Here is a 21,110-nt window from a genome sequence, read left to right on the forward strand (position 1 = left end):
ATTTAAACAATTATTCAAAGTCATTTTTTATGCATCACTCTGCAGTCTTCATAAACATTCATTCATTAATTTTTCTTTCGGCTTAGTCCCTTAATTAATCTGGGGTCACCACAGCGGAATGAACCACTAATTTATCCAGCATATTTTTTACACAGCGGATGCCCCTCCAGCTGCAACCCATCACTGGGAAACACCCATACACTCATACACCACTGACAATTTAGCTTAACTAATTCACCTATACCACATGTTTTAGACTGTGGGGGAAACCGGAGTACCCCAAGGAAACCCACGCCAACACGGGGAGAACATGCAAACTCTACACAGAAATGCCAACGGACCCAGCCAGGACTTGAACCAGAGAACTTCTTTCTGTAAGGCGATTGTGCCACCCACTGCGCCACTGTGCTGACCTGTCTTAATAAATAAGCTAATTAAATAACTTAAACTCAAAATAATCTTCCATGTTCATTTATTTGACAAGTAACGTTGTAGGATAACACATTTCTAACATTCAAGTACATCAAGGCACATTTTTACATCTGTAAACTTTAACAGATGCAGTTATTAATTAATAGGATTGCAGATCCCATTTATTTAAAATTGTGTTTCCCAAGTGATCTAAATTAAACCAAGGAGATTTTCACAGTATTTGCTATAAAACACAAATAATTCTTCTGGAGTTATAATAAGTGTTATTTCTTATAGTTTATTTCTTGAATAAAAGCAGTTTTAATATAAAAAAATTAAGTCAGTGTTATTAGCTTCCTTAAGAAATATTTACTGTATATTTAATTGGTTGTCTACACAACAAACCAGTTATACAACAACTTGACTAATTATTCCAACTTTCCTAGTTAACATAACCTAATTAATCTTTAAATAACACTTTAATCTTAATCAAAGACTGTAGAGTACTTAAAGGGACTTTGTTTGAATACAACTATCTTGCTAAATAACTAGTAAAATGTTATGCACTGACTGTCACTATGGGAAAGATAAAAAAGTAGTTATTAGAAATTAGTTATGTAAACTATTATGTTTAAAAACGTGTTGTGATAAATCATGTCTTAATGACTCGTGCTTTATGTGCTTTATAAAAAATGGAAAAACGCGACAAATTTCGCTTGCAGTAGTGTTTGCGGCTTTGTGACTGTGCATAATGTGGTATTTTGGTTGCATATTGCATGTCATTCTAAATGTCATTTTTTTGCATGCTGGATTCGAACACACGATCTGTGTAACAATATCCAATCAGTGTCGGTTTCAGCGGAGCCAATCAGCTGCGCTCTTATTTAAATTTTACTGACGTAACACAGGCAATTATATTGATATTACTATTATTATGTGGATATTGTTCTTAAAAAGCATATTACGTTAATTAAAAATGAATGAAAATGTTTCAATTAAACATATGTATGCATGCTTATGTATATATTAGTATATTATATATATATTTATGTATTAATATAAAATATATACTATACTATATATATTGTAGCGAGGCAGAGGGAAAACACAAACACAGTTGGGTAACGTTACAAACAATGCCCCGGAGGGTGCTTTATTTACAAGTGATATAGGGGTGAATGAGTGCTCTTCTTAAGGGTGCGTGCTCAAGTGCGGGGAGATGGTGAAGACTGGTGAGAGTTCTGGTGTTGGATCGGTCACGAGCTGGATTCGGCTGTGGGAGAGACAGAGAGAGACAAGCGTTAGCGCAGGGAGTCATGTGGAAATGAAGCTCAGTTTCCTCCTGTGTGGGGCTGGCTTTTATCTCTCCCTGGCTGATGAGGTCCAGCTGTGAGCGATCCGGTGCTGATGAGTTTCCAGCTGGGGTGAATTTGTGATCAGGGCGACGTGGTATCAGCAGACTCGCTACATTCCCCCCCCCCCCCCCCCCCCCCCCCCCTTAGCGTCGTCCTGGTCCTGGGTATTCTGCGAAGAAAGAGCTGTGTATTGAGAGGGGGGGTAGAATGTTTTGACAGACCTGCCCATCCTGACCAGAGCCGTGAGAGTCCGTCTGCGTTTCCGTGGGAGGCCCCGGCTCGATGTTGGACGTCAAAGTTGAAATCCTGGAGCGACAGGAACCATCTGGTGACCCGAGCGTTGTTGTTCTTCGCTGTGGCCATCCATTGTAGCGGAGCGTGGTCGGTCACCAGAGTGAATTTCCTGCCAAGGAGATAGTATCTGAGCTCCAGGATTGCCCACTTGATCGCCAGGGCCTCCTTCTCCACCGTTGCGTAGCGGGTCTCTGCGGGGGTAAGCTTCCGACTCACGTACATAATGGGATGTTCTTCATCGCCGTGGACCTGGGAGAGGACCGCGCCCAGGCCCGAGTCGGAAGCATCTGTCTGAAGAATGAAGGGGCAGCCGAAGTCAGGTGCGTGCAGTACCGGTGAGGATGTGAGGGCCGTCTTCAGGGCTCGGAACGCGTCGTCTGCTTCCTTGGTCCATCTTATCCTCCCCGGCTGCCCCTTTCTGGTCAGGTCTGTCAGAGGGCTGGCTGTGGATGAGAAATTAGGTATGAAACATCTATTGTAGCCCGTTAACCCCAGAAATGCACGTACCTGGGTTTTTGTGGTGGGTTGTGGAGTTTCTTGTAGTGCTTTGACCTTGTTTTGTTGTGGCTGTATGAGACCTCTTCCAATGTGGAACCCGAGGTATCTGGCTTCGGCTAGCCCCAGGTGGCATTTCTTGGGATTAGCTGTGAGTCCAGCCCGTCGAAGATCTAAGAGCACCCTCTGTAACCGGGATAGGTGTTCCTCCCATGACTCGGAATGGACGATGAGGTCGTCCAGGTATGCTGCTGCATATGGCTGGTGGGGCCTCAGCAGGATGTCCATCATTCTTTGGAATGTGGCTGGGGCCCCGTGGAGCCTGAAGGGAAGAACCCGGTATTGCCAGTGCCCACCGGGAGTGGAGAAGGCGGTTTTCTCCTTGGCGTCTTCACTTAGTAGTAACTGCCAGTAGCCTTTGGTGAGGTCGATGGTGGAGATAAATCGGGCTCCACCCAGCCTATCCAGCAGGTCATCCACCCGAGGCATGGGGTATCCGTCGAACTTGGAGATCTCGTTGAGTTTCCTGAAGTCGTTGCAGAAACTGAGGGTGCCATCGGGTTTGGGGACCATCACTATTGGGCTGGACCACGGGCTACGGGATGGTTTGATGATTCCTAACCTCCTCATCTTCTGGATCTCCTCGTTGATAGCCAGCCGGCGAGCCTCTGGTTCTCGATAAGGCATTTGCTGGACGATGGTGCCAGGTGGAGTGATGATGTTGTGCTGGATGATGGTGGTTTGGCCCGGTTTCTCCGAGAACACATCCTTGAACTGACCAACCAAGGCTTGCAGCTCCTCCTTCTGGTTTGGTGAGAGTTGCTCACCTATGTGGACAACGGGAAGAGTTTCTTCAGTGAAGGCAACGAGATGACCTGGAGCTGCAACCCACTTCTTCATGAGATTGATGTGGTATAGCTGTTCTTCCCGTCTTCGTCCTGGCTGACGGACTCGATAATTTACCGGCCCTACCCTTTCTACCACCGTGTATGGTCCTTTCCAGGACGCGAGGAACTTCGAGGTTGTGGTGGGTATGAGGATCATCACCTTGTCCCCTGGGTGGAACTCTCTGGGTTGGGCGGGCCGGTTATACAATCTCTGCTGGGCGCGCTGGGCTTCGGTCAGGTGTTGTTTGATGATGGGCATGACTTTCTCGATGCGTTCTCTCATGTCCCGTACGTGTTCAATCACCGACCGCGGGGGGGCTTGCTCCTGTTCCCAGGCTTGACGAGCAACATCCAACAGTCCTCGGGGTTGGCGGCCAAACAGCAGTTCGAAGGGGGTAAAGCCTGTGGAGGCCTGGGGAACTTCCCTGATTCCAAACAACACGTACAGGATCATGAGGTCCCAGTCGCGCCCGTCCTCTGCCACCACCCGTCGGAGCATCTGCTTCAGAGTCTTGTTAAACCTCTCTACAAGGCCTTCAGTCTGTGGATGGTATACTGAGGTTTTTATTTGTTTTACCTTGAGGAGGTGACAGAGGTCTGCCATCAACCGGGACATGAAGGGGGTGCCCTGGTCGGTCAGTATCTCTGCTGGAATTCCCACTCGACTGCAAAGAAGAAACAGCTCCTTCGCGATGGCCGATGACGTGGCTTTCCTCAGGGGAATCGCTTCAGGGTATCTGGTGGCATAATCGAGGATGACAAGGATGTGTTCATGTCCCCGGGCCGACTTCGGCAAAGGCCCTACCAAGTCCATACCAATGCGGGTGAAGGGCACATCAATGATGGGTAGTGGTATTAGAGGGCTGGGGGGTGGTCATTGGGGAGACGTTCTCTGGCAGATGTCACATGCCTGGCAATACCTTTTCACTTCCCCGTCTAGCCCCGGCCAATGGAAACGATCGCGGATCCTTTTCACCGTGTTGGCCGCTCCCAGATGTCCAGCCATCGGGTGGGTATGTGCCAATTCTAAGACCGTCTCCCTCTTGGTCCTCGGAACGACCAGTAGTGTCTTCTTTTCCCCCCGCCTCTCTGCGACACAGTACAGCAGACCATTTTCCACAACAAAATGTGGGAGGGGGTGAGGGCTGGGAAGTCGCTCATTACTGTCAATAACCCTTACTTGCGGCCAGCAGTGTTTGAGCGTCTCATCTTCCCTTTGTGCTCTGCCGAAATCGCCTCCTGCGGTTATCTGTTGAAACAGATCAAAGTATAAGTTAGCGGATATGGATGACTCACCCCTTCTGTCGCTCTCGGTGGTCATCAGCGCTGGTTTGCGGTCCCGATGAGCCCGTGACTTGTTCTTCTTCTTTGAACGAGCCGATAGAGCGTGGTGGTGAGTGAGGAGTTCGTCGAACCCCGGCCAGTCTCTGCCCAGTAGGAGGGGCACAGGAAGATCTGGAACGACCCCGACTTCGATGCGCCAGCTGCCTGGTTTAGCCGCGATGGTCACTCTTCGGGCGGGTACGTGGCGGGTATCACCGTGCACACACGTGATTGGAATACGGCTTTTACTTTCATGCTGGTATTTTATTGTCTTCGGGTGAACCAGGGTGATGGCGCTTCCTGTGTCTAACGTGGCCGTTTGTGTTTTACCCTCTAGCTGGACTTTATGGGTGGGCGCTTCGGGAGGGATGTTGCGGTGTACCACGCAACCTGCTGTCCATGCCGGGGTCGAGTGCGTCGTCGGCTCGGTGGGCATCGGCTCGTCCATCGGGCTGGGGAACGCTGGTCTGCCGCCTGGTCGTGCTGTACCCTCCACCGGTCGCCATGGTGCACTTACCCTCCGGGGTGGCAGAGCCGCTCTCTCCCCATTGTCTCTGGTGATATGAGCTTCAGCCAGCTCGATCGCCTCCACCTGGGTGGCCAGTGACTCAGGATTTCGCATGCTGGTGAGTGTTCGCAAACGTCGGGGTAACGCTCGCATCATCTTCTCAATAATCACCTTCTCAGCGACCTGGACCGCCGAAGGATCTCCTCCTAATAACCATAGTCTTCCTAGGCGAGAAAGTTGAGCTGCTTGAGTCCGCACTGGCTGTTTCTCGTCATAAGACCACTGGGAAAACTGTTGTGCTGCGCTGATTGTGGAGAGCCCCATTCTGGCTAATATCTCCTTTTTTAACGCCTTGTAATCTTCATTTTTGGGTGTCTCTAGTGAAAAATATGCCCGTTGTGCTTCTCCTGTGAGAAAAGAAGCCAACATTCTCGCCCAGTTTTCTTTCGGCCAGCCTTCTCTCTCGGCAATGACTTCAAAGGTATGTAAGTATGCGTCTATATCATCCAGGTTGCTGAGTTTAGTGAGATGATGATGCGCACTCACTTCGGGAGTCGGATGGTATCTGGCCGCCTGGAGGAGCTGTTGTTCCAGTTGATCCTGTCTGGCTGTAAGTTGCTCAGAGATGGAATTCTGCTTACTGGAGATCTCTGCTAGGTGGAGCAATACCTCTTCCAGAGACATGGCGACGTGATGTTGACAGCCGAGTAAGAGGAAGCGTGAGGGAGAGAGAGAGAGCGGATGCCTGTCTGTAACACACACAAAGAAAAATTCAATTTCTTCTTACTGGTAAGTGTTTTTTCTGAATTTCTCCCTCTGCAATGCCCGCATTCTCCACCAGTTGTAGCGAGGCAGAGGGAAAACACAAACACAGTTGGGTAACGTTACAAACAATGCCCCGGAGGGTGCTTTATTTACAAGTGATATAGGGGTTAATGAGTGCTCTTCTTAAGGGTGCGTGCTCAAGTGCTCCGGGGAGATGGTGAAGACTGGTGAGAGTTCTGGTGTTGGATCGGTCACGAGCTGGATTCGGCTGTGGGAGAGACAGAGAGAGACAGGCGTTAGCGCAGGGAGTCATGTGGAAATGAAGCTCAGTTTCCTCCTTCTTCTTCTTCATCTTCGTTTTATGGCGAGTTGCGAACCAACTTTAAAGGTGCATATCGCCACCTACTGTGATGGAGTGTGAAGAGGTTGAACTGGTTTCCTAAATTCTATTGTATAATCCACTATTTTTAATGAACCTTATTACTGCCTTTATTTGTCTTCCTGAATCTAAACCATCTTTTAATAAACCCTTTATTATAAAATCCTGGTATCCTAAACTATGCAATTCCTCTTTAAGGTTTCTTCTTTCATTTTTATATGCTTTGCACCTTTTTAAAACATGTTCTACTGTCTCATCTGTTAGACATGTGTTGCATAAACCTGTCTCGTGTTTCCCCATTATGTGTAATGTTTGATTTAAAAATGTATGTCCTGTTCTTAAACGTGTTAATATAACTTGTTCTCTTCGACTAAGATTGTGATATTTTGCTTTTCTTTACTGTTTTTTGGATCTTATGATAATGTCTACCTGTGTTATTGGACTCCCAAACTTTCTGCTATTTCCTATTACAAGCTTCCAAGATTAAGCTTTTTCCTTCTGCTCTGCTTAGTGAAATGTGTCTAATTGGTTCATTTTGTTGTAGAGATTCTTTAGCTATTTTATCTGCCTCCTCATTGCCGTGAATACTGACATGCGCTGGAACCCACATTAAATGAACTATTACTCCCATCTGTGTTAGATTATTAAACTTGATCATAATTTCTGTTAGAATGTCATTTCTTTTCGATTCCATTGATTTTAAACTCATCAAGACAGCCATTGAATCAGAACATATTAGAGCTTTATCAGGTCTTGTTTCATATATCCACTCTAATGCCATCAAAATTGCAACCATCTCAGCTGTGTATACAGAAGTTCCATCTGATATCCTTCCAGGCTTCCTCACTTCAAGCTCTGGGACATAGAATGCCACTCCTGTCCTTCCTGATTCCATACTCTTTGAACCATCTGTATATATTTGTAGATATGAGTAATATTCATTAATAATGTAGTTCTTGACATATGTGTTTATGTTAACAGCTTCTTCCATCTCTCTTTTATTTTCATGTAATTTTAAATCTACTTTTGGTTGTTCAAGTAAGAAGCTCAGTTTCCTCCTGTGTGGGGCTGGCTTTTATCTCTCCCTGGCTGATGAGGTCCAGCTGTGAGCGATCCGGTGCTGATGAGTTTCCAGCTGGGGTGAATTTGTGACCAGGGCAACGTGGTATCAGCAGACTCGCTACAATATATATATATATATATATATATATATATATATATATATATATATATATATATATATATATATATATATATATATATATATATATTAATATGTTATATTTCTTCATGTAATAATAACTTTAAATGAATGCACACAAAAACAAGTAATATGCAAAATGGTTTATTAAAATGAATACAAATATTAAAATCGCAAAACAATGTAAAAAATGTAAAAAAACAAACAAAATAAAAACATTTCTTAATATATAAACTATATAATATACAATAAATAAAAACAATACAATATATATTTCTTTATTATGCATATATAATATATTAAAACAATACTATATATAAATTTATTTATTTATTATACACATTATATAAAAACAATGGGGCACACCGTGCTGGGGGCCGGTGGAAAGGAGCACACCGTGGTGGGGGCAGACACAATGGGGCGCATTGTGGTGGGGGCCGGCGCAATAGGGCGCACTGTGGTGGAGGCTGGTATGATGGGGCACACTGTGGTGGAGGCTGGCGAGATGGGGCGCACTGTGGTGAAGGTCTGTGTGACGGGGCACACCATGGTAGGGGCCGGTGCAATGTGTCAGACTGTGATGGGGGTTGGCGCGATGGGGCATACCGTCGTGGGGGCCGGTGGGAAGGAGCACACCATGGTGGCATCTGGCAGGAAGGAGCAAACTATAGTGATTGCAGAAGCAGACTTTTGACCAGGTCAAAGAAGAGGTGCCTGTCCTTCTTTATTTGGAGGAAAGACAAACTGGTGTTTGGGGCCTGATGTTGACTGCCTCGTCCAATTTTTCCCTCGGCAAAGGAAGCTGCGTATCTGCCACAGCAATTGGATCAAGTGGAGTCAGTCCCTGAGTGAGTACACTCATTTCCTGATCCTTTTGCCTCTGTTGAAACCTGATAATAAATGATATGTATTATACATATATATATATATATATATATATATATATATATATATATATATATATATATATATATATATATATATATTAATTTAGAAGTATTCAGGTAATTTAAAGAAAATAATGTGCTTTGCTTACCACTGAATGAGCGTCTTCTAGTTTAGTTCAAAAAGCTGGATCACCGTTTCATCCATCAGCCTGCGACTGCCAAGCACCTGGGGCCTCATGTATCAACGCTGCGTACGCACAGAAACTTTGCGTACGCCAGGTTTCACGCTCAGAATCGCTCACGTTTGGATTTACTAACAATGAACTGAACGTGGGAATGTGCGCAGCTTCACGGCAGCTTTCTGGCAGGCGTACGCACATTTTTTTGTGCGTGTCTGTTTTATTTCCATTGGCGACTCCTAGAGGCAGTTGTGTTAAATTCCTCTCTACAAAGTGTCTGAGCCTTGCAATGGCAGCTGTATGAGACGGGTTCAGCAGGTATATAAGGTTTCCATACCATACATTTGACCAGCTAAACATTAAAGCACAATTTGCAGCAGTCGCCTGTTTTCCCAATGTAATCTGAGCAATCTACCACACGCACATTGCTATAAAGACACTGTCTGAAGATGAATTTGCATGCGTGAATCAGAAACATTTACATTCAATAAATGTGCAAATAAAATATGATGCTTATTGATATGAACTTATTGATGATTCCTACTTGTCTTTCTCGTGATAAATAGTTGGCAAAATCTGATATGTAGCGGGGGAAAAAACAAGAAAAAGTTCATCAGACGCTGGATTCGAGCCGAGTTCATGCTCGAACGTATCAACTCATGACCGCAAGCGTCTTACGAGTAGTGCCACTGAGACTGTTAAGTGTCCTGCAACATTTTACAGATATAAACCACACTATTTCTTTTTTTAATGCACTCAGTGCGATGTTCAGACCCAACTGTGTAGACCACACCAGCTAAACTCTCTGACTCTATTTTTTTTCTTTTGTTGTTAATTCCGGAGAACAAACTTGCAAATAACACCGCTTTTCTCCGGTCTACCTCCGAAAGCAGCACCTCCAATTCACATTCTGTTCAAAGTTTCTCTTTTTGCTTGCTTTTGCCATTGCTTTTTCGTTGGGTTTTGCCATTAGCATAGTCATTAGCATATTCATACGGGGGAGGAGGCAGGGAGAAGTTTTGTGCTCGTGCATGTTGCGCTCAGTTTCGCGTTCATTTAGATGTACAAAAGAATATGCGTGAGATTTGGCGTACGCAGTGTTTCATACATCTGAATTTTTTTCTGCGTACGCACATTTACAGCTTTGTGCGTACGCAATGTTTTAGTAAGATTTCCACGCAAGTCTTCATACATGAGGCCTCAGATCCCGGATGTGGTGGTAATCGGTCAGTATTTTAGACCACCTGGGGGTGCGAACACCAGCCTTCTTGGAAGTGGACTTGTGTACGGCACACAGCTTTGTACAAATGGCCTCAACCAAGCGGCTGGTGCTAGGCCACTGTGCTGGACCCCCAGGATGTCCAATCAGACAACGCTTGACGCTCTCCACACCTGGAGTGACTCCGGAGCGCTTCGGTGCCTTAAAGCGCCCATGCGTCAGCTGAGGCTGATGTCGAGGCTGGTAGTTGATGCGCTGTTTATCAACATCCAGGAGAGCTGTCCACAGCTGTATGGCCTCTGTCACCTGCAGGTCAGTGAGGTAAGGAGCTTCACGAAGACCTACCAAATAAGCAGCCAGATCCTGGACCTTGTCCCACCCAGCAATGCCATCAGGTCCAATGACTACTCCCTGGTAAATACAGAATAAATTGAGTATATGTGGAATAAAAAAAGACTAAATCAAATTAAGTTCTTAATGTATCTTACCTGAGCCTCAACAGAGAGACTGTCTCCAGATGGCTGTGACGGCACTGAGGGGGCTGGGCTAGGAAGCTGTCCTTCTCCACCAGCTGATGTGGACGGCTCAGCCAGTGATGCTGGGGACTGAGGCAGAGGCGAAGATGAGGGGCTGTTTCTGAGATCACGGCAGGGGTCATCCTCATACAGCACTGGAACTGTGATGTCCTCCATGATCTCCTCCTCAAACCCCTCATCTTGTAGATCCTCGTCATCTACTTCCTCCACCAGCCTGTCTTCCTCCTCTGGGTTCTGGAGCACCGGAGTCAGGGTTTTGCCGGTCTGGCTGTAAAGGTACTCCATTCCCAGCAATTCACCTTAAAGAATAAAACAATAAAAAAAAAAACATATATTAAATAAAACTAATAATAAAGTAAATATTTAGATAAACATTTTGTGTAGTACATTAAAGCTTAATAAATCACTTATATAACAACTAGTTAATGAATTTCTTGCCTGTATATGCTCCAGGAGGGTGATAACGGTTATCCCAGGGCTTCCCTAAGACTGCTCGGCTAAGCCTGTCCACAGCCTCTCTCATGGCACTGCAATATGACCGTATGGAGGATGCTCCTTTTATGGTGCTTTCCATCCGGTCATCATTCCAGCGCATCAAGCCCTCAAGGAGATAGGCCTGAAAATGCGCATCACTGGCACTGGTCCCTGGAAATTAAAATAGTTAAAAATATATGAAGAATTAAGTAACATGTTATTAGGTTATGTACTAACATTAATATTATTTTCATTATAAACAGAGTTACTTGTCAGGCAAGACAGCTTTGTCAATGCTGATAACATCACAAATGTTATTTAAATGTTTAATAATGTTACATTAAAGCAATGGAAGTTATCACAGTGCTTATATGTTTTACAAAATAAAACGATCCAAATGTATGTAATACCTGGAATAAAACGGTTTAGATGGAGGTGGAAGGACTCCAAAGATGTAGAGCCACGGGCACACCTGTAACAACACAGCTCCACACCGCCTTTCTTCAGTGTCCCTGTCTTCATGTACAGTGGAAAGTTCTCTGGGTCTTGAATGCACTGTACATGCTTCTGCTGTTCCTTCCATATCTGCTGGATCCGTTCGTGGTCCAGCAGAGGAACACCCAGAGTGTCCTTCCCATGCTCGCTGTCAAAATGGTCCAACAGCTTTCCAATCAGACAGGTGGTCTCCTCCACACCTCTGGTCCTCCTACGGCAGTGCAGTGCTAGCTCCCTCCGGTTTATGCGAGCACTGAGAGCCGTTTGTGAAATGTGGCCAGTCTTTTTTGCCGCCAGCTCACCTTCCTTTGCCTGGCGAAGAGCGGCCACATCTTCTGGATCCCACTGAAAGATGCACGTGGACAGACGTGCCATGAAGATCCCGTAGAGCGGATGAGCTTCTGTCGTGACACCTGCAGCAAACCGGCGCATAAAATGCCAGATGTCAAGGCGCACTTCAAGCTCATCCCACTCCCGAAACATGATCTTCACCGGAGACTGGCCGTGCTGACTGCAGCAATCTCTGTCCACGTACATTACTTTCGGGGCTGCCTCTCCTGCTTCCCGGTAACGCTTCATCAGCCCGGCCGCCATTGGGTCCAGTCCATGACCCTCGGCAGCTGACAGCACAGAGACAAGGACTTGACCGTGTTCGTTCCCCACATTACTGCACCAGGCAGCTGTTCCCGCAGCATCACCTGCAAGTTTCTTTGTGATCTATTAGGAAAAATAAAACTGTGTTAAATATGTACGCACACATATCCATATCTGGCAAATGTCTGGATATAAACATACCTTTTTTGTGGAGTCTATCTTTAGAGCACAGCCAAAGACGGAGGTGATTTTGGCCTTGACCTCGTGCAGTCGCCCCAGAACATCCCTGGCATAGACGGCTAACAGCCACTTAGGTTTGGGTATGGCAGGTAAGAGGGGAGGCTCAGCAAACACAGGAGGTTGCACAAGGGAGGACCTTGTGAATGGTTCACAGGCAGTCAGTCACTGCAAGACTTGCTGTGTCCATGCCTCACTGTGTTGCTCCATCAGCTTTTTGAAAAGCTGAGTCACACTGTTGCCCAGTGTCCTCTCCCTCATCATCCTAACTACCCGGTTGTCACATGAGTATCTAAGGAAACAACATTATAATCAGGGAAATGCTTTGTTTGCTAAAAATTAACACAATTAAAATATTGGCATTATGAATTACCTGTATGTCAGCAAAGCTGGGAACTGACTACGGTGGCCAATATCCAGCTGTCCTAAGATGTCCTTGGACCAGGCAGGATACTTCTTTTTGCACCGCTTGCACTCCAGATACTCAGTGGCAAGGTCGTACCAGCCGTCGATGTCGAGGACCTTGCGCACCGTGCGGTAAATTCCTGCAGCTGTTAGTCTGTGCTTACCACAGCTATGGCGAACACAGACAAGTGGAAACAATCACATCTTCTGCGGCATCCACAGAAAAAGTGGTCGGCAGAAGAAGAGGTCAGGAGAGGCAGGTGGCTGCGTGTTAATTAAAGGGGGCTGGGGAGGATACCACCAAAGCTTCAGCTGGGACACTAGCTCTGGCTTGCCGGTTTTAAGTTTGTTTTTTTAATACCGTGTTCCTGATCCACTCATGCTGGAAAGGGGGAAGCTGATCTTTCCAGTGAACTGGAAGCTCAACTGGTGGCTGATGATGTTGAAGATCTGGTGTTTTTGCTGTTTCCGCTGATGGAGACGGATTGGCACAGGCCTCTGAGTGAATAGTAACAAACAATTTATGGTTAACAATATTATGATGACTGTTGCTTTTGATAGTAAGGTGCCACAAATTATGCCCATGAACAGCCAGTGAAGCAATAGTTTTGGATAAGTATTATTATTAATATGGGTATACTTAGAAATACAAGTTAAGAGAATGGTACTGTTAGGAAGCAAAGAAATTAGTGTGCACTTTATTGATGAAAGGGATATGGAATTAACACAATTCTCTGCGAATGAGAATCATATGAAATGGAGTAAGTAAAATGAGGCATGATTAGTATAAATTATTGAAGCACAAAGACATGAAGCATGCACACAGATACAGTAAAGAAAAACTGCTCAGCTGATAATGACAGCAATGCATCACCACCATCTAAGAGAGTGAGTGAGAAGAGCAAGAGCAAATAATGATTAGTTCGGAAACGCAAATAAATACACTGAAACCTTTGAACATCCTTAAGGTTTTGAAGAAGTGCACTCAAAGAATGCATTCCGCTTGAGGCATGATGTGACAACTGTGTACTGTAGATAAAAATTTGATTCATTATTTTTTGTAAAAAAAAATACTTAGTGTGTTTTCACAAAATATTCTTATAACATTTTCATTTGTGTCGTGTGCCACAGCTGCAAAGAGCTGTGCTTCACATTGTGATGCAGCAAACACCAGTTCTTCATCATCTTCAGCAGTGGATCTGGAAGTGCCTGGAGCATAAATCTTAAAAATATTACTGTGAAAAATACACACAGCCAAATGTACAATACGATGGTGCTTACTTACCAGTAGTAAAAAGCTGCCTTTGGGCCATACGTTTGGCTGGGGGTTCTGCTGTAGGAGGAGATACAGTGGATTGCAGTTTTGGATCTGGAAACAGAAAGTTTGACATAACAATAAATAAACACATATATAACTGCTGTTGGGATAATTCTGTATCATGCTCAGTATTCACTCTCCTACTTACAGGGTTTAACAGGTGACATCAGTTTTTTTGCCAGCTGTGAAGGAGACAAGTGCTTGCCCCTTGCCAACAGCGATTTCACAGTGGCAGTCTGCTGTACACCTGTTTGGATGGCTGCAGGTGGAGGAGCAGGGACACTGGATGCTGCAGGTGGAGGTGCAGAGACACTGGATGCTGCAGGTGGAGGTGCAGAGGCAGCAGCAGAAGCCAGTCTTTTCAGGACATACGTCTTGAAAAGTGCCATGTTGGTTTTTGGCCTGGCATCTGCCTTAACCAGGTACCTGATGAGGGCTTGGGCCTCCTTGCTCTGGTCCTCAAACACATCTTTCATGGACCGGCCCTTAAAGTCACCAAACTCCACCATCAAGCACCCTGTATCTCCTTTTGCCCTGGCTTCTGCTTGCATTTCCTGTTTCCTCTGGTACTTCTCTACTTCTTCTGCAATCTCCCTGATGGAGGAAGTGTACTGAAGAAACAGGTGTTTGTTTTCTGACAAGGGTGTTGTCTGCAGCTTCTCATCAGAAATGCTAAGCACCAGGTACACCGCATACCCCAGAGCATGCTCTAGGAGCCATCTAAATCTTTGGCCCTGGTACTTGCCAAACTGAATCTTGCAGTGAGCCAGAACTAAAAACTGGTCACTGGAGTCTCCACCATTGCTGCTGACGAAAGCAGTGGCCTCTGCCAGCACCTCTTCCTTGGGTTTGGCCCTTCCAGACTCCCTGCTTACAAGGCGCTCTGCCTCTGCAGATGGCCCCAAGAGGAGTCTGCTTGATGTCGCTGATTGGCGGCGGAAAATCAGGTATGTATACATTTTTCTGAAAAAAAAAAAAAAACATTAGAGAGAACATTACCTAGAGCAATCAGAAAGATACATTTACATTAAGTGTGAAACAATAATTTAACAAGGTAGATAATCCATATTATTGCAGTAGTAAATATGACCATGACCATAAAATGGACTTCTGGTGAATTTTCTACACATATGCCTAATATATGCATGGTAGTACAACTTAAAATCCATATAAATAAATGAGAAACAACAGAAATTAAAACATTAAGTTATAATATACACATTAAACTCTTAAGTCTTTACATTATGACTTTTATAAATAAAATGTTTGTACTTCAGCTATTTAATATAACTATTCTCTTGTGTAATATAGCTGAAAACACAAGTAATAAAATAAACAAAATACAATATATGCTTATAATATTTTTACAATAGAATTATAAAATACAATACAATTTAATTACTAAATATATATCATATATTGTCATAAACAAGTGTTAAACTCAAATGTTTTTAAAGTTTGTGCAGTCGTCTTTATAAATATAACTTTGTTTTACCTAAAATAGAATTATTTTAAAATTATAGAATTATTTGCTAAATTAAATGTTTAAGAAAAAACTGTTTAACTCTGTATTTCATGCAATTACATTATAAGTAACTGTAACTGTACATTTAAGTACAGTAACGTTAACTTTTTAGAGTGTACACCGCGATTATAGGGCCCAATATTGCTAGGTCGAAGGGGGGCATTATTATTCTAAACAAATATCAGAACATTTTGTTTAATCATTTAACCAAATGGCGATGATTCCACCTTTTCTGATCACTAGCGACATGTTGCTCTGTATTTATCATGGGAAACATTACCGTTTTACAAGTTAAAAAGAAAACATCTGCTATAACGTTAACTTGCTGTCGATTGTAACTTATTATTTAACAGAAATACACACAGTATAATAAACTAATAATAAACTAATAATAAAGTAGTGTTACATCTGGCTTACCTGATTCAAAGATGACGATTATAATAAAAGCGTCGTGTGATTGGTCAAAAGTAAGCCATCGAGGAGAAACGCGATTGGTCAAACATACGTCACAGCAAAAAGAAATGCGATTGGTCAAAAGTAAGCCACTGAAGTGAAACGCGATTGGTCGAAATGACGTCAGCGCAAAGACAAACGTGATTGGTCAAAAGTAAGCCACAGGGGTTAAACTCTATTGGTCAAAAGTAAGCCACCGAGGTGAGACGTGATTGGCTCATGTGGGCTTACTTTGGGCTTACTTTGGCTCTGTAGACGGGGAGCTGCAGGCGCAAGCGAGAGGTAGCGGGATCGATGCCCGCATTCTCCACATGAATCTCCGCATCTGTTTTCATGCCTTTCACACTGGCTTTCATTGCATACCTGGTTGCACCTTAAAGGGCCATGAAACCCCCTCGTTTCAGCAGGGTGTTTTCACACCTCTACTTTGGAAAAAGTCAGAAAAGTGGGCGTGTCCAGCTCTGTTTAGGGGGGAGTGTCGGAGGAACTAAAGTGGGATGGTGTGGGAGTGTCTATTTGGGCACGCGCGAGTTTCAGTCAAAATACACACACATGAGAAAGTGATGGTGTTTAACCTACATGGATATCTGTAGTCGAATTATTTGCCAAATTAATAAATGTTGGACTTTAACAGCAGTTTGGCTCTTTCATTCAGGGAATTAATTCATGCCCCTCGCGACAAACGCGATATTTGATTCGAGGATCTGCTCTAAGCGTGTATTTTTTCATGCAATGTTTGATACCGCACGGCGAATGAGAGAGAAAAAAAAAACTCTGCATTTCCCGGAAACTTAGATGCTCTCGGCAGGTAGCGTCAGAAAGCCGCGTGTGTTATTCCGGTCACAAAATGCGGTGCTATGTTTGCACTCAGTGCAATAGTTAACTTAATTCGATACCAACAAACTGAATAAACAAAGAGCACTGGTCGCTCACTTACCAAATCTGTAGAGACAGGACAATCACCAGCAACTAGAGCCGCGTCTTTATGAAGAGGAGACTAACGTTACAAGCGAATCCGGATTTCAGCGTTTGCAGATGAGAACAGCTCTCAGGTAAACAATGTTCCTCCTTAGACACGTAAGTTATTGTTGTCGAGCGTCGCGTACACTGTTAATCCACACGTGAACCAGCTGAGCTCTCACAGAGAGAAAATGAAAACGAAACTTAATGGCAGCAAACTATAAAACAACACTTCACGCTTGTTTTGCCAACACAACGTGGCGTCTCTGTGGCGTTAACACGGTGACGCTAATGAATATTAATGAAGTTGCACAATAGAGCGCGCTGATTGGTTTGACCCAAGCCTTACTCATGCATTAATGCATCACACTGTAAGACGTAATAAGACTCACTCTGGCACAGACGTCCAGTCTGCACGCTGGAATACACGCTATTATGTCATGACCGTGACGCAGCTTCAAAAATTCGTTTCAAACAGGAAGTACGAATTTGCTTGAAATAACGCAAAAACAACCAATTTACACTTTTTAGTGAAATATAGGTGTCCTAATAGTGTTTTTAGCAGTGTGGGACACATATACGACTGTCAACAGCTCAAAAAATGTGTTTTGGTGTTTCGTGACCCTTTAAGACTTTATAGTGAAACTTCTTACGTCAGCTTTGCCGGTTCCTGTCTAGTGATTATCATTGCAACCCTTCAGAAGCCCTATCAAGTCACAGTTTTCTTTTAGTCAATGGCGTGTCCGCAGTGGGACATCAAAGCGCTAAACATATTGAAGATTGCTGTCGATTAGGCCATTGGAATCATCACCAGAAGCGACGTGACCGTCTGGGAGGAAGATGGCGTTTTGGTCAAGTGGAAGCAGGTGGACTTAAGTGTGAAGCAGCTAGGCTTTTTGAGTGACTTTCGGTTCCCTGACCCTCATGCCAAAAACTGAACGACAACGCTGCTTTACCGAAACCCGGGATTGAACCAGGGACCTTTAGATCTTCAGTCTAACGCTCTCCCAACTGAGCTATTTCGGCTGTCTTGTCTCAACTGCTCTGCAGCATGGATGTCGGTGAGACCTAGCAGAGCTCTTGAATGCGTCTGAGGTACAGGAGGGTAAAAGTTTGGCCAGTACGGGTATCGAACCCGCGACCTTGGCGTTATTAGCACCACGCTCTAACCAGCTGAGCTAACCGGCCACTTTCTGCACACTAACATAGAAATCCAGGGCACTGCCAATGTGGAGTGATTTAGGGATAACTCGTCATTCGGCATGCAGGACTCCTGACACGTTCCCTGGAGCAGGACCGGGTAGGACCTTTTAAAAAAAGCATGCTATTCCAAGCAATTTGACGAATAAATATCAAGCAGGGCAAAGGGGCCACCGCAGAGCAGATGTGGTCTTTTTTTTCTTTTTTGATTACGTCAAAAATAGCCAAATGTTTTTCCAGCGAGGGGAATTAGCTCAAATGGTAGAGCGCTCGCTTAGCATAGGAAGGGGCCCAATCTTCTCGCTCACTCGCAAGCGAACAAGTCGCAAAAAAACGGAAAAATGCGACAAATTTCGCTTGCAGTAGTGTTCGCGGCTTTGTGACTGTGCATAATGTGGTATTTTGGTTGCATATTGCATGTCATTCTAAATGTCATTTTTTGCGTGCTGGATTCGAACACACGATCTGTGTAACACAATATCCAATCAGTGTCGGTTTCAGCGGAGCCAATCAGCTGCGCTCTTGTTGAAATTTTACTGACGTAACACAGCCAATTATATTGATATTACTATTATGTGGATATTGTTCTTAAAAAGCTTATTACGTTAATTAAAAACGAATGAAAATGTTTCAATTAAACATTTATGCATGCTTATGTATATATAAGTATTATATATATATATATATATATATATATATATATATATATATATGTATATGTATTTATAAATATATATATATATATATATATATATATATATATATATATATATATATATATATATATATATTATATTTCTTTATGTAATAATAACTTTAAATGAATGCACACAAAAACAAGTAATATGCAAAATGGTTTATTAAAATGAATACAAATATATATAAATTGTAAAACAATGTAAAAAAACTAAATAAAAACATATCTTAATATATAAACTATATAATATACAATAAATAAAAACAATACAATATATATTTATTTATTATGCACATATAATATATTAAAACAATACTATATATAAATATATTTATTTATTATACACAATATATAAAAACAATACTCTCTATATATATTTATTTTTATACACACAATATATTAAACAATAATATGAATAAATAATAAAATGCAAGAGTGGGGGCACGTAATATATAAAATATAGTTTTTAAGCAATGTATAAAATGTTATTTTTTTAAGAAATATAAATATATTTTTACATAAAATGCACACAAATTTTAAATAAGTACACACAAGACAAAATAAGAGTGGGCCTATGTAATATAAAAGTCTATAAAGTCTATAAAGTGCTACTTTAAAAGGCTACATATTAACACACAAAAATTAAATAAAATGAGGGAAAGAGAGAGTACCCATGTAACATTTACAAATATATATACAGCAATTTGTACTTTATTCTGGAGCCGGAGTTTGTCCTTTATTTTGCTGGCGCTGTTCTGCCAACCAGTCCTCTAAGGATTTGCCATTTGAAGTTTGCAGACAAAATGTGGCATTACCAAATCGGCTATGGCCAAACTCCTTAGTCTTGGGTTGCCCACATTTGCTGCAAACATTAAAAGTAACCGCACGCACATACTTCCTTTTGTGGACTCCACTTTCCTTCTCCTGTTCCCGTCTGCGCCTGTTCCTCTGGGTGTAACGGGACACAGGAACAGCAGGCGCAGGTGGAGCAGGTGCAGGTGGAGGAACAGCAGGTGCAGGTGGAGCAGGTGCAGGTGGAGGAACAGCAGGTGCAGGTGGAGCAACAGCAGGTGCAGGTGAAGCTGGGACTGCACTGGATGTTGGTGCAGCAAATGATGGAATCACCATTGACACACTCATGTCTGGGTTAAAAACAAGTGTGCCAAACAATGATCCAGGTCCTGAAATGGGCTTCACAACACCTGGTGCTGTGGGGGGTGGTGCAATGGGGCACACCGTGCTGGGGGCCGGTGGAAAGGAGCACACCGTGGTGGGGGCAGACACAATGGTGCGCACTGTGGTGGGGGCCGGCGCAATAGGGCGCACTGTGGTGGAGGCTGGTATGATGGGGCACACTGTGGTGGAGGCTGGCGAGATGGGGCGCACTGTGGTGAAGGTCGGTGTAACGGGGCACACCATGGTAGGGGCCGGTGCAATGTGGCAGACTGTGGTGGGGGTTGGCGCGATGGGGCATACCGTCGTGGGGGCCGGTGGGAAGGAGCACACCGTGGTGGCATCTGGCAGGAAAGAGCAAACTGTGGTGGTTGCTGAAGCAGACTTTCGTCCAGGTCGAAGAAGAGGTGCCTGTCCTTCTTTATTTGGAGGAAAAACAAACTGGTGTTTGGGGCCTGATGTTGACGGTGCCTCGTCCAATTTTTCCCTCGGCAAAGGAAGCTGCGTATCTGCCACAGCAATTGGATTAAGTGGAGTCAGTCCCTGAGTGAGTACACTCATTTCCTGATCCTTTTGCCTCCGTTGAAACCTGATAATAAATGATATGTATTATTCATATATATTAATTTAGAAATATTCAGGTAATTTAAAGAAAATAATGTGCTTTGCTTACCACTGAATGAGCGTCTTCTGGTTTAGCTCAAAAAGCTGGATCACTGTTTCATCCATCAGCCTGCGACTGCCAAGCACCAGATCCCGGATGTGGTGGTAATCGGTCAGTATTTTAGACCACCTGGGGGTGCGAACACCAGCCTTCTTGGAAGTGGACTTGTGTACGGCACACAGCTTTGTACAAATGGCCTCAACCAAGCGGCTGGTGCTAGGCCACTGTGCTGGACCCCCAGGATGTCCAATCAGACAACGTTTGACGCTCTCCACACCTGGAGTGACTCCGGAGCGCTTCGGTGCCTTAAAGCGCCCATGCGTCAGCTGAGGCTGATGTCGAGGCTGGTAGTTGATGCGCTGTTTATCAACATCCAGGAGAGCTGTCCACAGCTGGATGGCCTCTGTCACCTGCAGGTCAGTGAGGTAAGGAGCCTCACGAAGACCCACCAAATAAGCAGCCAGATCCTGGACCTT

The 21,110-nt window shown here is 44.0% G+C and overlaps 2 protein-coding genes and 2 non-coding genes across 4 annotated transcripts in view; 1 reads left to right on the forward strand and 3 right to left on the reverse strand.

Moving 5' to 3' along the window:
- LOC147837713 (uncharacterized) overlaps nucleotides 1–21,110 on the forward strand; it is a 977,861-nt gene that overhangs the window by 364,093 nt on the left and 592,658 nt on the right. The window lies entirely within an intron of this gene.
- Nucleotides 9,499–12,510, reverse strand: LOC147837716 (uncharacterized). The gene is made up of 5 exons (XM_087312727.1): nucleotides 12,204–12,510; nucleotides 11,324–12,125; nucleotides 10,878–11,084; nucleotides 10,392–10,738; nucleotides 9,499–10,314 (listed from the first exon to the last, which is right to left on the reverse strand). The coding sequence occupies exons 2-5, from the start codon at nucleotides 12,000–12,002 to the stop codon at nucleotides 9,871–9,873; spliced, it is 1,677 nt and encodes a 558-aa protein (XP_087168853.1). The 5' UTR covers nucleotides 12,003–12,125; nucleotides 12,204–12,510; the 3' UTR covers nucleotides 9,499–9,870.
- On the reverse strand, nucleotides 17,854–17,926 carry trnaf-gaa (transfer RNA phenylalanine (anticodon GAA)). Its single transcript has one exon. It is a non-coding gene; the product is annotated as a tRNA-Phe (tRNA).
- Nucleotides 18,015–18,088, reverse strand: trnai-aau (transfer RNA isoleucine (anticodon AAU)). The gene has a single exon. It is a non-coding gene; the product is annotated as a tRNA-Ile (tRNA).

The sequence above is a fragment of the Danio rerio genome, chromosome 25 (assembly GCF_052040795.2).
Source record: "Danio rerio strain M-AB ecotype USA chromosome 25, GRCz13ab, whole genome shotgun sequence".
Lineage (NCBI taxonomy): Eukaryota > Metazoa > Chordata > Actinopteri > Cypriniformes > Danionidae > Danio > Danio rerio.

Excerpts from the sequence above, each read along its gene's own strand:
- LOC147837716 (XM_087312727.1), bottom strand. The coding sequence starts at position 12,002 with ATGGCGGCCGGGCTGATGAAGCGTTACCGGGAAGCAGGAGAGGCAGCC. Across the intron at positions 10,739-10,877 it reads CCCTCCTGGAGCATATACAG|GTGAATTGCTGGGAATGGAG; the intron begins GCAAGAAATTCA and ends TTATTCTTTAAG. Across the intron at positions 10,315-10,391 it reads GTCTCTCTGTTGAGGCTCAG|GGAGTAGTCATTGGACCTGA; the intron begins GTAAGATACATT and ends TGTATTTACCAG.